Below are 15951 nucleotides of genomic sequence, written 5' to 3'. Positions count from 1 at the left end.
GGAGTTGAGCTCAAGTCCTTCTACTCTGCCATCCTGTCTCCAACCAGAAGCCAAAGTTCTTTAATAACCATAGATGTAGACATGTGGGTAATCCTTTGGGTGTGTCTTCTTAGACAAATTCACATAAAATATGTGTCTGTACTTGGTATTTCCATAGGCGTAGCAGTCTAAGATTGGTTTGTTGGTCACCCCATAAAATGTGGAATCTTGTTCACAAAGTTTCTTGGTCAGAGAGGCCTCATTTTGAAGATAAATGATGCATTTCTATATGATGCTAGCCTTTAGAAACACACAGCCTGTTCCTGCAGCCGTTCCTGCTAGTGGCACTGTCCAGAACACTAAGATTCATGTTCTCTTCCATGGGGTCCTTTCTGAGACCACAATGGGGCAATTACTCATAAACTGTGCTTCTTCTTCATCTATGATCTGGAAGGTCCTGGCATGGTCTTTCTACTTATAAACCTTTCTGTTCTCTTTTCTATATTTTTTTACAGAAAGGTGTCAACTGTTTCTGGGAATTCTAGACCTAAAAATGAATTTTTGTTATTGGTTTGTCATTTCTTATTTTTGTGACCTTGGGGAAGTCCCTTAACTTCTCCAACCCTCCAGTTACCTCTAGGGCACTGGAGATTGAAATATTTCTTCCATTCACAATGCAAGATTGTTAGAAAAATCAGAGGGCATCATATTTGAGGAAGTGTAGTGAATAGCACATTCAGACAAGAAAAATTCACACTGAGATACAATCTTGCAACAGAGTAGAGCTGGGCAGGGAAAGAATTGGCCACCAGGGGAACTAGCAAGAGGTAAAGCTGGGTTACTATGAATGGAGGTTTGTGACATTATACAGGAGTCAGGGATCAAGACCATCCCCATGGAAAAGAAATGCAGAAAAGCAAAATGGCTGACTGAGGAGATCTTACAAATAGCTGTGAAAAGAAGAGAAGCCAAAAGCAAAGGAGAAAAAGAAAGATATACCCATTGAATGCAGAGTTCCAAAGAATAGCAAGGAGAGATAAGAAAGCCTTCCTCAGTGATCAGTGCAAAGAAATAGAGGAAAACAATAGAATGGGAAAGACTAGCAATCTCTTCAAGAAAATTAGAGATGGCAAGGGAACAATTCATGCAAAGATGGGCACAATTAAGGGCAGAAATGGTATGGACCTAAGAGAAGCAGAAGACATTAAGAGGTGGCAAGAATACACAGAACTGTACAAAAAAGATCTTCATGACCCAGATAATCACGATGGTGTGATCACTCACCTAGAGCCAGACATCCTGGAATGTAAAGTCAAGTGGGCCTTAGGAAACATCACTATGAACAAAGTTAGTGGAAGTGATGGAATTCCAGTTGAGCTATTTCAAATCCTAAAAGATGATGCTCTGAAAGTGCTACACTCAATATGCCAGCAAATCTGGAAAGCTCAGCAGTGGCCACAGGACTGGAAAAGGTCAGTTTTCATTCCAATCCCAAAGAAAGGAAATACCAAAAATGTTCAAACTACCAAGATGAATTGCATTCATCTCATATGCTAGTAAAGTAATGTTCAAAATTCTCCAAGCCAGGCTTCAACAATATGTGAATTATGAACTTCCAGATGTTCAAGTGGGTTTTAAAAAAGGCAGAGGAACCAGAGATCAAATTGCCAACATCTGCTGGATAATCAAAAAAGCAAGAGAGTTCCAGAAAAACATCTGCTTTATTGACTATGCCAAAGCCTTTGACTATGTGGATCACAATAAACCGTGGAAAATTCTGAAAGAGATGGGAATACCAGCCTACCTGACCTTGAGAAATTTCTTGAGAAATCTGTATGCAGGTCAGGAAGCAACAGTTTGACCTGGACATGGAACAACAGACTTGTTCCAAATAGGAAAAGGAGTACATCAAGCCTGTATATTGTCACCCTGCCTATTTAACTTATATGCAGAGTACATCATGAGAAACGCTGGGCTGGATGAAGCACAAACTGGAATCAAGATTGCTGGGAGAAATATCAATAACCTCAGATATGCAGATGACACCACCCTTATGGCAGAAAGTGAAGAAGAACTAAAGAGCCTCTTGATGAAAGTGAAAGAGGAGAATGAAAAAGTTGGCTTAAAGCTCAACATTCAGAAAGCTAAGATCATGGCATCCAGTCCCATCACTTCATGGCAAATAGATGGGGAAACAGTGGAAACAGTGGCTGACTTTTCTTTTTTTTCTGGGCTTCCAAATCACTGCAGATGGTGACTGCAGCCATGAAATTAAAAGACGCTTACTCCTTGGAAGGAAAGTTATGACCAACATAGATAGCATATTGAAAAGCAGAGACATTACTTTGTCAATAAAGGTCCATCTAGTCCGGGCTATGTTTTTTCCAGTAGTCATGTATGGATGTGATAGTTGGACTATAAAGGAAACTGAGCACTGAAGAATTGATGCTTTTCAACTGTGGTGTTGGAGAAGACTCTTGAGAGTCCCTTGGCCTGCAAGGAGATCCAACCAGTCCATCCTAAAGGAGATCAGTCCTGGGTGTTCATTGGAAGTACTGATGTTGAAGCCGAAACTCCAATACTTTGGCCACCTGATGCGAAGAGCTGACTCATTTGAAAAGACCCTGATACTCAGAAAGGTTGAAGGCAGGAGGAGAAGGGGACAACAGAGGATGAGATGGTTGGATAGAATCACCAACTCAATGGACATGAGTATGAATAAACTCCAGGAGCTGGTGATGGACAAGGAGGCCTGGTGTGCTGCAGTCCATGGGGTCACAAAGAGTCAGACACAAGTGAGTGACTGAACTGAACTGAACTGAAAGCTGGATTATCAAGGCCAGATCTGTAACATCATGTCCATATTAAGAAACTTGGGCTTATTACTGAAGATGAGGGACTGCCTCTGAAATGTCACTCAGATCCTATTTGCAATTTAGAATATCTCCTCAGAAGGAGTGTAACCCACCTGGTAACAGCAGTGGAGGCTGGCTGTGCAGCAAATTAGAGGACAAGGTCTCTAACTCTTCTCTCATAATAGTGGCTATGACACAGCATTAATGAGGATGTGTGTATGTGAGCTCAATTGCTTCAGTTGTGTCCAAGTGTTGGTGACCTCATGGACTGTAGCCTGCCAGGCTTCTCTGTCCATGGAATTCTCCAGGCAAGAATACCAGTGTGGGTTGCTGTGCTCTCCTCCAGGGGATCTTCCTGACCCAGGGATTGAATTCACATGTCTTATGTCTGCTGCAGTGGTAGGGGGTTTCTTCACTACTAGCACCACCAGGAAAGCCCATCATTGAGGATAGGATATATAAATTTGTCTAAACATTTATGTTTTATGCTTTAGCTCTCCCTTTCAAGGTGAAGACATTTGTAGAATCATAGATTTAGTAGAACATCTTCTCATGAGGACATCTAGACCATTGCCCTGAATTTGGGGGGATCAGATACTTTCCCTCCCACTTCCAGATGAGGTAACTACAGCTCACAGAAGTTAAATGGCTTACTTAAGTGGTGGAAAAGAAAGAGGAAGAGTCTAGACTGACTGCCTGCCTCCTCCCACCCCACCGCACATACACATACATACACAACATACAAATATCACATACACTCACACACACACCGCTCATGGTAGAGAAATACAGAAGTCAGAGTCCTTGAGGTTCTAAAGCCTGCTTTCACATGAGTCTAAGCTGCAGAATTCTGTTTCTGAAGATCATAAAAGTGATAATTGTATCATCTAATTATAAAACATTTCTATGTAATATATAATGCATATTATGTTTCCTAAGCGTTTACATCAGGCATTTGGTTGTGGGCTTATATTCATTAGTACTTTATTTCATGTTCACAATTACCCTGTTGTGAAGGCACTATTATTATTTTATTTGTAAATAAACAGAGTTAATGAAGCTAAGTTCCTTGCCCAAAGTCACAAAATTAAGGTGGCTTCAAACACACAGTTCCTGCCTGAATTCTAAGCACTTCAGAATTGTGCAGTCTGCCTGGTTTAATCATCCTGCAGCCCTAGAGGTGGATATTTTCTCCACATTCCAGATGAGGCTCAGACATGCTCAATGGCAATGCTTTTATCTACATAGGAGTTCAGGAGTCCATACTCCTTCCTAGCTGGTTCTATTCTACTATGGTGGACTGTCTCCTCAGCCTGACTCTTCTTCCTTCCCAGTCACAGGACAGACCTTCTCTCTGAAAAACATCTCCACAGAAATGTCAGGTTACTACATCTGCATCTCCAGGAACGAGGTGGGGACCGAGTCCTGCAACATCACTGTGGCTGTCAGATCTCGTAAGAGCAGTTTGGGGTGGAGGGAGAGTGGGAGGGTGAAGGCCAGAAGGTGACCGGCTGGGGGTCCAAAGGGTCAGCTGACTGGGAGATGAGCTGGGCAGCCTCTTGGGGTCTCCCGTTGGCAGGTGGCTGAGGCGTTGACCAGATGCTCCTGTCCCAGGTTCCCCTCATCTGGAGGCTAGCCCTGTTCCCTTTGTTGTTTGGAAATAGCACCTAAGACTGGCTTCTGGAGACCTTAGTCCTACCCTTAGGGTTGCTCTGTGGGAGTCGGGGAAGTGCCCAGATCTGGCTTCCATAGGAGTCTGGACCCCATCACTTGGGGAGGGACACCCTGAGCAGCTTGGAAATGAGCTAGAGTAGGAGCTGGCATGACACCTGAGGGCTTTTTTGGAGCCTGAGTAGCTCAGATCTGCTGGCCATCTGGCCTTTTGTACACCTTCATTCTGAGAAGTATCCTCCCGCATTGTCTGGTTCCCTTCCCACGAGGCTGTGCCTTCCATGGAGTGCCCCCAGAAGCTGGCGGCACTGCCCCTTGGGCTGGGAAGACAGGCACCGCTCAGAGCCTGGGAAGGACCACTTCTCACATCTGGGACACTGGCTGTTGTGGTTCCTCATCCCTGGCATGCTCCCTGCATCTTGACTTGTGTTATGGGCTCGAGTTGGGAACTGTGGTTAGCGCTCACAGGACTTGCGGCTCTGTCTCTCCCAGCCTCCATGAATGTGGCTCTGTATGCGGGCGTCGCTGGGGGCGTGGCTGCGGCTCTTGTCATCATTGGCATCATCCTGTACTGCTGCTGCTGCCGGGACACCGGCAAAGCTGAGGACGCCGAGGTCGCACGGCCGTGAGTGTCGGGGACAGCCTGTTAGCAAGGGTCTAAGCAGATTAGGAAGATGTGCTCCAGCTCCTCACAGCCTCTTCCTCTCACAACACCTCAGGGGGCAGCTGTTAACAATAAAAACAACTTTTATCCATCCCATTTTATAGTTGAGAAAATACTAAATGATTCACCCAAATCCTAAAGTGGCATTGCTATCTGGGACATGACTCCAGGGCCCGTGGTTCGCCAGTCTCTAATCCCAGGGTAGAGTTTCCTGTGGGTGTCCAGGGCCGGGTGTGGGGGCAAGCCTCTGTCATAGGCTGCTCTCTCCTCATAGGAAGCACTAGACCCAGCTCCCTCAGTCCTGATGGGTGAGTGTGAACCCTTCCCCTCTCTCCTCAATGCCTGCAGGAATCGGGCGGCCTACCGGGAGCCACCAGAGCAGCTGACAGAGCTTTCCAGAAGACAAGAAGAGGAGGGTGAGGATGACTACAGGCATGAAGACCAGAGGAACGCCGGCCGAGAGATCCCTGACCAGGCTGGCCGATGATCCGGGCCTGCTGCAGGCTAGGGCCAGTGGGAGGATTAGGGGTCATCCCCCTGCCTCCAGGCCTCTCCCCTCCTTTCCAAACCCTACTTTTCTGACCCTTTGTCCCAGTTATTGAGGGATGCTTCATTCCCCATGTTGGCTGCTGGAGGACTTGGCTTGGCCTAGCCAAGGGGATGTCACTTTTGACTGACCCTGCCAAGTGCCCTCCCCTTTGAAGTGACCCTCCTATTACCCTCAGGGCCCTTCACCCTGGACTAGGCAGCAGCCTCCACTTCCCCATGGCACTCCTGCTCCCCAGAGGTGATACTAGCCTCAGGATGGCAGAAGTTGCCCTCCCCACTGTGTGCCCAGCACCCAGGGGAACAGCACCTGGCAGAGGTTTTGCACGCAATGCATTTTTGTTGAATGAATGAAAGAATAAATGAGTACATAAGTCTTTATTTATCCAACTTTGGTGTGAACTCCTTGCTTTGGACCCATGTTGGCCTGGCCTCAAGCTCCCTCTCCAGCTGCATCTCCCACAACTTTTCTGAACATTCCATATGCTCCCTGCAAGTGCCACCCCAGCTCCCACTGCACACTCCCTCATGGGGTTTTGCTTTCTCTGTTTGGCTGGGAATGCCCATGAAACTCCCATCTCTGCCTGTTAAATCCTACTTGCCCCTCCAGGCCTGTCTCAAATGCAAGTGAACCCTATAACCCCATCCTAATCTCACACACAGATGGGGACAATCTTGTTACTTTGTCCCACACCCATCACAGGCCACATGGCACAGTTGTCTGAGGGTCTCTCCCTTTGTGTATCGGAGAAGGCAATGGCACCCCACTCCAGTACTCCTGCCTGGAAAATCCCATGGACAGAGGAGCCTGGAGGCCCTCTGTGTATAGTGTGAACTCCTGGAGCAAGGCCTGGGCCTCAACCCCCTGCTTTTCCTGGAGCCCTCACAGTCTACAGCTCTTCTAGCAGGCTCAGTCCACCTAAATTTAGGAAACTGCTTTCATAGATTGAGCCTTCCCCTCTCTGGTCCCCGAGACACAGGATGACTTCCACTCAAACCCACTTGCTAATTTCATGAATGAAGGAAGAGATGATTTAAGTGAACACACACACTCATGTGAGTATGTACACTGGAGTCAGTTTGCAGCTGGCCCTGTGTTCACAGTGATTCTTCTCCAGGCCAGAGTAACTGACATGCCCATCTCTGCTTCTTGATACCTACCCCTGCCCTGCCCGGCCTGTTCCTGTCTTGGCTGGGCTGCCAGATCTGCTGTGCTGGCCAGCTGTCTAGTTACCCCTCCCACAGCCTCTCACCTGTTGGTCGATTACTTCTTCTGTTCCCAAGAACTTGGCAGTATCCTGCTGCTTGGGTCTTGTGATCCAGTGGCTACTCTCACTCAAATACAATTTGCCAGTAAGTAAAGATTGTCATTTCTTTTTTTTCTGAATGATCAGGAAAGCAAATCTATAAATCTGTTGTCCATCTTTGATTTTTAAAAATATATTTTTTATATGTCTTGTTAAATTCTTTGGTTCATTCAAAATGCTGTCAGTAATAATAAAATTGTTGGTGGAAATTGTTATTTCTTTTTTAAAGTGGGCTTTATTCACATCAAGGTAAAGATTATGTCTTTTGTTGTCGTGTGTCAGCCTACTGTGGGCCTCTCTTGGGCTTTCTGGGAGAGGTGAGGTGAGGTGAGGTGAGGTGAGGGAGTCAAGCAAGGAGACAACTGGGTCAGATCCTGCAGGTCCCATTGCTTGTAGCCATCGTAGGGTCAGGCAACGGTTGCTGGGGACAGGACAGAGCCCCGCTGATTACAGAAGAATATTCCAGGTGCCTGCAACATCAGAAAGAACACACGGACCTGGGAGTTGGTGCATGCACTCTAAGGAAGATGGTGGAGAGGTTCTGGCCAGATATACCCCAAGAGTACCGCTCCTGAGAGAGGGAAGAAAGCAGATCCCCAACCCCTACTCCAACTGTCAGAGATCTGGTGACTCTTCCTCCTCCCCAAGCACTCAGCTCTGTCACCCTCTCCCACCACACATTCAAAGTCCTCTTGACCTATGTACCCCTGTCTTGAACCTGTCCCACGGTACTGTCATTACCACGGTCTGTGTCTGCCTAGGACTGTGAGATTTGTGAGAATAAGAACTGATCTTACTCATGGCCTGGCATATATTGACACAAAACTTAATATATTTTTGTTGAATGAATAATTTTTTTTGTCACCATGTCCTGTTCAAGGTCATTTCCTTGTCTTCTAGTTACTTTGGGTGTCTCCCAGCCCTCCTGGTGCAAGGTTTTACACACATGATCTTGAAAGTGGTGGAAAGGAGGTGGCCACCTCCCCCAGCCCTGACCTGGCTGACCTCTGCCCCTGGAAGGGCTCTGAAAGTTCACCCACCTTAGCTCCAGGCTTGGGTAAGAAAACGAGGGAGATTAGAACCCACCACATTCCTTCAGCAATAAATATTTTGTGAGCTCCTACAATGTGTCACATTGAGAAACCTGTATGCAGGTCAAGAAGCCACAGTTAGAACCAGACATGGCACAACAGACTGGTTCCAAATTGGGAAAGGTGTACTTCAAGGCTGTATATTGTCACCCTGCTTATTTAACTTATATGCAGAGTACATCATGTGAAATGCCAGGCTGGATGAAGCACAAGCTGGAATCAAGATTGCCAGGAGAAATATCAAACCTCAGATATGCAAATGACATCACCCTTATGGCAGAAAGCAAAGAACTAAAAAGCCTCTTGATGAAGGTGAAAAAGGAGAGTGAAAAATCTGGCTTAAAACTCAACATTCAAAAAATTAAGATCATGGCATCTGGTCCCATCACTTCATGTCAAATAGATGAGGAAACAGCAGAAAAAGTGACAGACTTTATTTTTGGGGCTCCAAAATCACTTCAGATGGTGACTGCAGTGAAATTACATGAAATTCACATGCAGCCATGAAATTGAAAGACGCTTGCTCCTTGGAAGAAAAGCTATGACCAACCTAGACAGCATATTAAAAAGCAGAGACATAACTTTGCCAACAAAGGTTTGTCTAGTCAAAGCTATGGTTTCTCCAGTAGTCATGTATGGATGTGAGTTGGACCATAAAGAAGGCTGAATACTGAAGAATTGATGCTTTTGAATTGTCATGTTGAAGAAGACTCTTGAGAGTCCCTTGGACTGCAAGGAGATCAAACCAGTCAATCCTAAAGGGAATCAGTCCTGAAAATTCATTGGTAGGACTAATGCTGTGAAGCTAAAGCTCCAATAGTTTGGCCACCTGACGCAAAGAACTGACTCTTTAGAAAAGACCCTAATGTTGGAAAAGATGGAAGGCAGGAGGAGAAGGGAACCACAGAGGATGAGACTGTTGGATGGAATCACCAACTCAATGGACATGAGTTTGAGCAGGCTCTGGGAGATGGTGAAGGACAGGGAAACCAGGCATGCTGCAGTCCATGGGGTTGCAAAGAGCCGGACATGACTGAATGACTGAACAGCAACAACAATGTGCCAAACACAGTACTGGCTGCAGAGGATATAGAGCTCACTATGACGTCCATCTAGTCAAGGCTATGGTTTTTCCAGTGGTCATGTATGGATGTGAGATTTGGACTGTGAAGAAAGCTGAGCGTCAAAGAATTGATGCTTTTGAACTGTGGTGTTGGAGAAGACTCTTGAGAGTCCCTTGGACTGCAAGGAGATCCAACCAGTCCATTCTGAAGGAGATCAGCCCTGGGATTTCTTTGGAAGGAATGATGCTAAAGCTGAAACTCCAGTACTTTGGCCACCTCATGCGAAGAGTTGATTCATTGGAAAAGATTCTGATGCTGGGAGGGATTGGGGGCAGGAGGAGAAGGGTACGACAGAGGATGAGATGGCTGGATGGCATCACTGACTCAATGGACGTGAGTCTGGGTGAACTCCAGGAGTTGGTGATGGACAAGGAGGCCTGGTGTGCTGCAATTCATGGGGTTGCAAAGAGTCAGACACGACTGAGCGACTGAACTAAACTGATGACGTCATTACTCAGGAGGCGCTACAATCTAATGGAGGTGATAGGCAGGAGCGTGGTCATGTGAGATGGCGAAGATGCCATGAGAATGCAGGACAGGGGCCCGAGTTACTCAGCCAGAGGGGATTGGGAAAGCTTCAAAGAGGAGGTGACCTGTGGGTTACATCTTGAAGGAAAAAAAGGAGTTTTAAAAGTGAGAAAGTGGGTGGTGCTGAGCCTTCTGTCCTCCATTTCAGGTCTCTTTTACTTTGGTCTTAAATTACATTATGAATTGATGAGACTACTCTCCTGCTGTATTTATTTCAAGCCATAAACTCAATGAGAATCAGGTTATTGTTGGTTCCCTTACAATCACCATTACCCCAGCCTCCTTCCCAATTCGGGGTTTCCAGCTGACAGTTCATAGCCTTACTGTGTTTGAGAAAAGAGACCAAGAAAAAGAAAGAAGAAAAAAAGAAAAGAGACCTGTGGGTGAGGGACGATTGTTTGCTAGACACTCATTAGGCACTTGAGACAGTTTTTCAAGTAATCCTTACTTGGACTTTCAAATATTAAGGCATTTTTTTTCTCTTTATCTGCTTTTATTTATTTATTTTTAAAATTTACTTATTTTAATTGGAGGCTAATTACAAGATTGTAGTGGTTTTTGCCATACATTGACATGAATCAGCCATGGGTGTACATACGTTCCCCATCCTGACCCTCCCTCCCACCTCCTTCCCCATCCCATCCCTCAGGGTCATCCCAGTGTGCCAGTCCTGAGCATGGAACCTGGACTGGCAATCTGTTTCACATATGATAATATACATGTTTCAGTGCTATTCTCTCAGATCGTCCCACCCTCGCCTTCTCCCACAGAGTCCAAAAGACTGTTCTATACATCTGTGTCTCTTATGCTGTCTCGCATATAGGGTCATCATTACCATCTTTCTAAATTCTGTGTATATACATTAATATACTGTATTGGTGTTTTTCTCTCTTACTTCACTCTGTATAATAGGCTCCAGTTTTGTCCACCTCATTAAAACAGATTCAAATGTATTCTTTTTAAAGACTGAGTAATATTCAAGTGTGTACATGTACCACAACTTTTTTTTTATATAAATTTATTTATTTTAATTGGAGGCTAATTACAATATGGTAGTGGTTTTGCCATACACTGACATGGATCTGCCACGGGTGTATATGTGTTTCCCATCCTGAACCCCCCTCCCACCTCCCTCCCCATCCCATCCCTCTGGGTCATCCCAGTGCACCAGCCCCGAGCACCTTGTCTCATGCATCAAACATGGACTGGCGATCCTTTTCACATATGATAATATACATGTTTCAATGCCATTCTCCCAAATCATCCTACCCTCTCCCTCTCCCACAGAGTCCAAAAGACTGTTCTATACATCTGTGTCTCTTTTGCTGTCTACCATAACTTTCTTATCCATTCATCTGCTGATGGACATCTGGGTTGCTTCCATGTCCTGGCTATTATAAACAGTGCTGCGATGAACATTGGGGTACACGTGTCTCTTTCAATTCTGGTTTCCTCAGTGTGTATGTCCAGCAGTGGGATTGCTGGGTCGTATGGCAGTTGTATTTCCAGTTTTTTAAGGAATCTCCACACTGTTCTCCATAGCGGCTGTACTAGTTTGCATTCCCACCAACAGTGTAAGAGGATTCCCTTTTCTCCACACCCTCTCAAGCATTTATTGCTTGTAGACTTTTTGATAGCAGCCATTCTGACCGACGTGAGATGGTACCTTGTTGTAGTTTTGATTTGCCTTTCTCTGATAGTGAGTGATGTTGAGCATCTTTTCACGTGTTTGTTAGCCATCTGTATGTCTTCATTGGAGAAATGTCTGTTTAGTTCTTTGGCCTATTTTTGGATCAGGTCATTTATTTTTCTGGAATTGAGCTGCAGGAGCTGCTTGTATATTTTTGAGATTAATTCTTTGTCAGTTGCTTCATTTGCTGTTATTTTCTCCCATTCTGAAGGCTGTCTTTTCACCTTGCTTAGAGTTTCCTTTGTTGTGCTGAAGCTTTTAAGTTTAATTAGGTCCCATTTGTTTATTTTTGCCTTTATTTCTAATATTCTGGGAGGTGGGTCTTAGAGGATCCTGCTATGATTTATGTTGGAGAGTGTTTTGCCTATGTTCTCCTCTAGGAGTTTTATAGTTTCTGGCCTTACGTTTAGATCTTTAACCATTTTGAGTTTATTTTTGTGTATGGTGTTAGAAAGTGTTCTAGTTTCATTCTTTTACAAGTGGTTGACCAGTTTTCCCAGCACCACTTGTTAAAGAGATTGTCTTTTCTCCATTGTATATTCTTGCCTCCTTTGTCAAAGATAAGGTGTCCATAGGTGTGTGGATTTATCTCTGGGCTTTCTATTTTGTTCCATTGATCTATATTTCTGTCTTTGTGCCAGTACCATACTGTCTTGATGACTGTGGCTTTGTAGTAGAGCCTGAAGTCAGGCAGGTTGATTCCTCCAGGTCCATTCTTCTTTCTCAAGATTGCTTTGGCTATTAGAGATTTTTTGTTTTTCCATAAAAATTGTGAAATTATTTGTTCTAGCTCTGTGAAAAATCCCATTGGTAGCTTGATAGGGATTGCATTGAATCTATAGATTGCTTTGGGAAGTATACTCATTTTTACTATATTGATTCTTCCAATCCATGAACATGGTATATTTCTCCATCAGTTTATTTTGAAATAAAGGCTGTGAAAAGAGACAAAGAAGGACACTACATAATGATCAAAGGATCAATCCAAAAAGAAGATTTAACAATTATAAATATCGGATCAGATCAGATCAGTCGCTCAGTCGTGTCTGACTCTTTGCGACCCCATGAATCGCAGCACGCCAGGCCTCCCTGTCTATCACCAACTCCTGGAGTTCACTGAGACTCACGTCCATCAAGTCAGTGATGCCATCCAGCCATCTCATTCTCTGTTGTCCCCTTCTCCTTCTGCCCCCAATCCCTCCCAGCATCAGAGTGTTTTCCAATGAGTCAACTCTTCGCATGAGGTGGCCAAAGTACTGGAGTTTAAGCTTTAGCATCATTCCTTCCAAAAAAATCCCAGGGCTGATCTCCTTCAGAATGGACTGGTTGGATCTCCTTGCAGTCCAAGGGACTCTCAAGAGTCTTCTCCAACACCACAGTTCAAAAGCATCAATTCTTCAGCGCTCAGCCTTCTTCACAGTCCAACTCTCACATCCATACATGACCACAGGAAAAACCATAGCCTTGACTAGATGAACCTTTGTTGGCAAAGTAATGTCTCTGCTTTTGAATATGCTATCTAGGTTGGTCATAACTTTCCTTCCAAGGAGTAAGCATCTTTTAATTTCATGGCTGCAGTCACCATCTGCAGTGATTTTGGAGCCCAGAAAAATAAAGTCTGACAGTGTTTCCACTGTTTCCCCATCTATTTCCCATGAAGTGGTGGGACCGGATGCCATGATCTTAGTTTTCTGAATGTTGAGCTTTAAGCCAACTTTTTCACTCTCCTCTTTCACTTTCATCAAGAGGCTTTTGAGTTCCTCTTCACTTTCTGCCATAAGGGTGGTGTCATCTGCACATCTGAGGTTATTGATATTTCTCCCGGCAATCTTGATTTCAGTTTGTGTTTCTTCCAGTCCAGCGTTTCTCATGATGTACTCTGCATATAAGTTAAATAAACAGGGTGACAATATACAGCCTTGACGAACTCCTTTTAGGAGCATTGCAGTATGTAAGGCAAATGCTAACAAGTATGAAAGGGGAAATTAACAGTAACACAATAATAGTGGGAGACTTTAATACCCAACTCACACCTATGGATAGAGCAACTAAACAGAAAATTAGCAAGGAAACAAACTTTAAATGATACAATGGACCAGTTAGACCTAATTGATATCTATAGGACATTTCACCCCAAAACAATGAATTTCACCTTTTTCTCAAGTGCACACGGAACCTTCTCCAGGATAGATCACATACTGGGCCATAAATCTAGCCTTGGTAAATTCAAAAAAATTGAAATCATTCCAAGCATCTTTTCTGACCACAATGCAGTAAGATTAGATGTCAACTACAGGAAAAAAAAAAAAAACTATTAAAAATTCCAACATATGGAGGCTAAACAACACGCTTCTGAATAACCAACAAATCACAGAATAAATAAAAAAAGAAATAAAAATATACATAGAAATGAATGAAAACATAACAACCCAAAACCTATGGGACTCAGTAAAAGCAGTACCAAGAGGAAAGTTTCATAGCAATACAAGCTTACCTCAAGAAACAAGAAAAAAGTAAAATAAATAACCTAACTCTACACCTAATGCAACTAGCAAAGGAAGAAATGAAGAGCCCTGGGGTTAGTAGAAGGAAAGAAATAACAAAAATTAGGGCATAAATAAATGCAAAAGAAACAAAGGAGACCATAGCAAAAATCAACAAAGCCAAAAGCTGGTTCTTTGAGAAGATAAATAAAATTGACACACCATCAGCCAGACTCATCAAGAAACAAAGGGAAAAGAATCAAATCAACAAAATTAGAAATGAAAACAGAGAGATCACAACAGACAACACAGAAATACAAAGGTTCGTAAGAGACTACTATCAACAACTATATGCAAATAAAATGGACAACGTGGAAGAAATGGACAAATTCTTAGAAAAGTATAGCTTTCCAAAACCGAACCAGGAAGAAATAGAAAATCTTAACAGACCCATCACAAGCACAGAAATTGAAACTGTAATCAGAACTCTTCCAACAAACAAAAACTCAGGACCAGATGGCTTCACAGCTGAATTCTATGAAAAATTGAGAGAAGAGCTAACACCTATCCTACTCAAACTCTTCCAGAAAATTGCAGAGGAAGGTAAACTTCCAAATTCATTCTATGAGGCCACCATCACCCTAATACCAAAACCAGACAAAGATACCACAGAAAAAGAAAATTACAGGCCAATATCACTGATGAACATAGATACAAAAATCCTTAACAAAATCCTAGCAAACCGAATCCAACAACATATTAAAAAGACCATACATCATGACCAAGTGGGTTTTATCCCAGGGATGCAAGGATTCTTTAATATCCTCAAATCAATCAATATAATACACCACATTAACAAATTGAAAGATAAAAACCATATGATTATCTCAATAGATTCAGAGAAAGCCTTTGACAAAATTCAACATCCACTTATGATAAAAACCCTACAGAAAGCAGGCATAGAAGGAACATACCTCAACATAATAAAAGCTATATATGACAAACCCACAGCAAACATTATCCTCAATGGTGAAAAATTGAAAGCATTTCCCCTAACATCAGGAACAAGCCAAGGGTGCTCACTCTCACCACTACTATTCAACATAGTTTTGGAAGTTTTGGCCACAGCAATCAGAGCAGAAAAAGAAATAAAAGGAATCCAGATTGGAAAAGAAGAAGTAAAACTCTCACTGTTTGCAGATGACATGATCCTCTACATAGAAAACCCTAAAGACTCCACCAGAAAATTACTAGAGCTAATCAATGAATATAGTAAAGTTGCAGGATATAAAATTAACACCCAGAAATCCCTTGCATTCCTATAAACTAACAATGAGAAAACAGAAAGGCATATGTTAAGGTCAGGCATGCATATCATTACCCAAAGAAAGACTGGCTGCCCAGGGCCAGGGAATATGTACCTTCTTAATAAATTAGCCACAGTTCAGGGCCTTGTTCTTAAGTTGCTTTTGGGCACACTGAGAGGGCATTGGTTTTCAAAGGCAGAGTCACATTACCCAACATGATAGAGCCTGATGTACAGTACAAATAGGAAACACTTAGACAGCACGTGCTCTGAGCCAGCTACTGTTTTAATCACTTTCCATATAGCATCTAATATTTCTCACCACAACTCTCTGAGATAAATCTTATTATTATTCCCATTTACAGATGAGGAAGCCAAGGTACAGTGAATTTTAGCATTTGAAATAAACACAGAATGTCAATTTGATATTTACAGCTGTCAGGTAGAATGGACTTTTGTCCACCTGACCTAGGCATTCTCACCCTGTGGGCACCATGACCTCAGCTGCTGGTGTGGAATCAAAGCAAAGGAAGTTAGTTGTCTTCAAGGAACGCTCAGCCTCTATAACAATGTGTGCAAACAGGGGTTGTGCCATCTGCGGGAGTTCTGAAACCTTCACTGGCTTTGACCCTCTCCCTAGATGTTCTGGTTTAGGGCCCTGGGCATCAGCAGAGATCATGCCTGGTCCCCATTGGAAAGTGTAGTTC

General features: G+C 43.6%; 1 protein-coding gene across 1 annotated transcript in view; it reads left to right on the top strand.

Annotated features, from left to right (window-relative positions):
• Window positions 1–6105, top strand: part of GPA33 (glycoprotein A33) — a 52648-nt gene extending 46543 nt beyond the window's left edge. Inside the window, exons 5-7 of the mRNA XM_005907606.2 lie at window positions 4169–4288; window positions 4998–5130; window positions 5518–6105. Coding sequence (XP_005907668.1) covers window positions 4169–4288; window positions 4998–5130; window positions 5518–5656 — 392 coding nt within the window. The 3' untranslated portion in view covers window positions 5657–6105. The remainder of the gene's footprint in view (window positions 1–4168; window positions 4289–4997; window positions 5131–5517) is intronic.
• The last annotated feature ends 9846 nt before the right edge of the window (window positions 6106–15951 follow it).

This window comes from Bos mutus, chromosome 3 (assembly GCF_027580195.1).
Source record: "Bos mutus isolate GX-2022 chromosome 3, NWIPB_WYAK_1.1, whole genome shotgun sequence".
NCBI classification, from domain to species: Eukaryota; Metazoa; Chordata; class Mammalia; order Artiodactyla; family Bovidae; genus Bos; species Bos mutus.
Note: the sequence above shows the minus strand (reverse complement) of the source record. Positions and strands in the feature narration are given on the sequence as shown.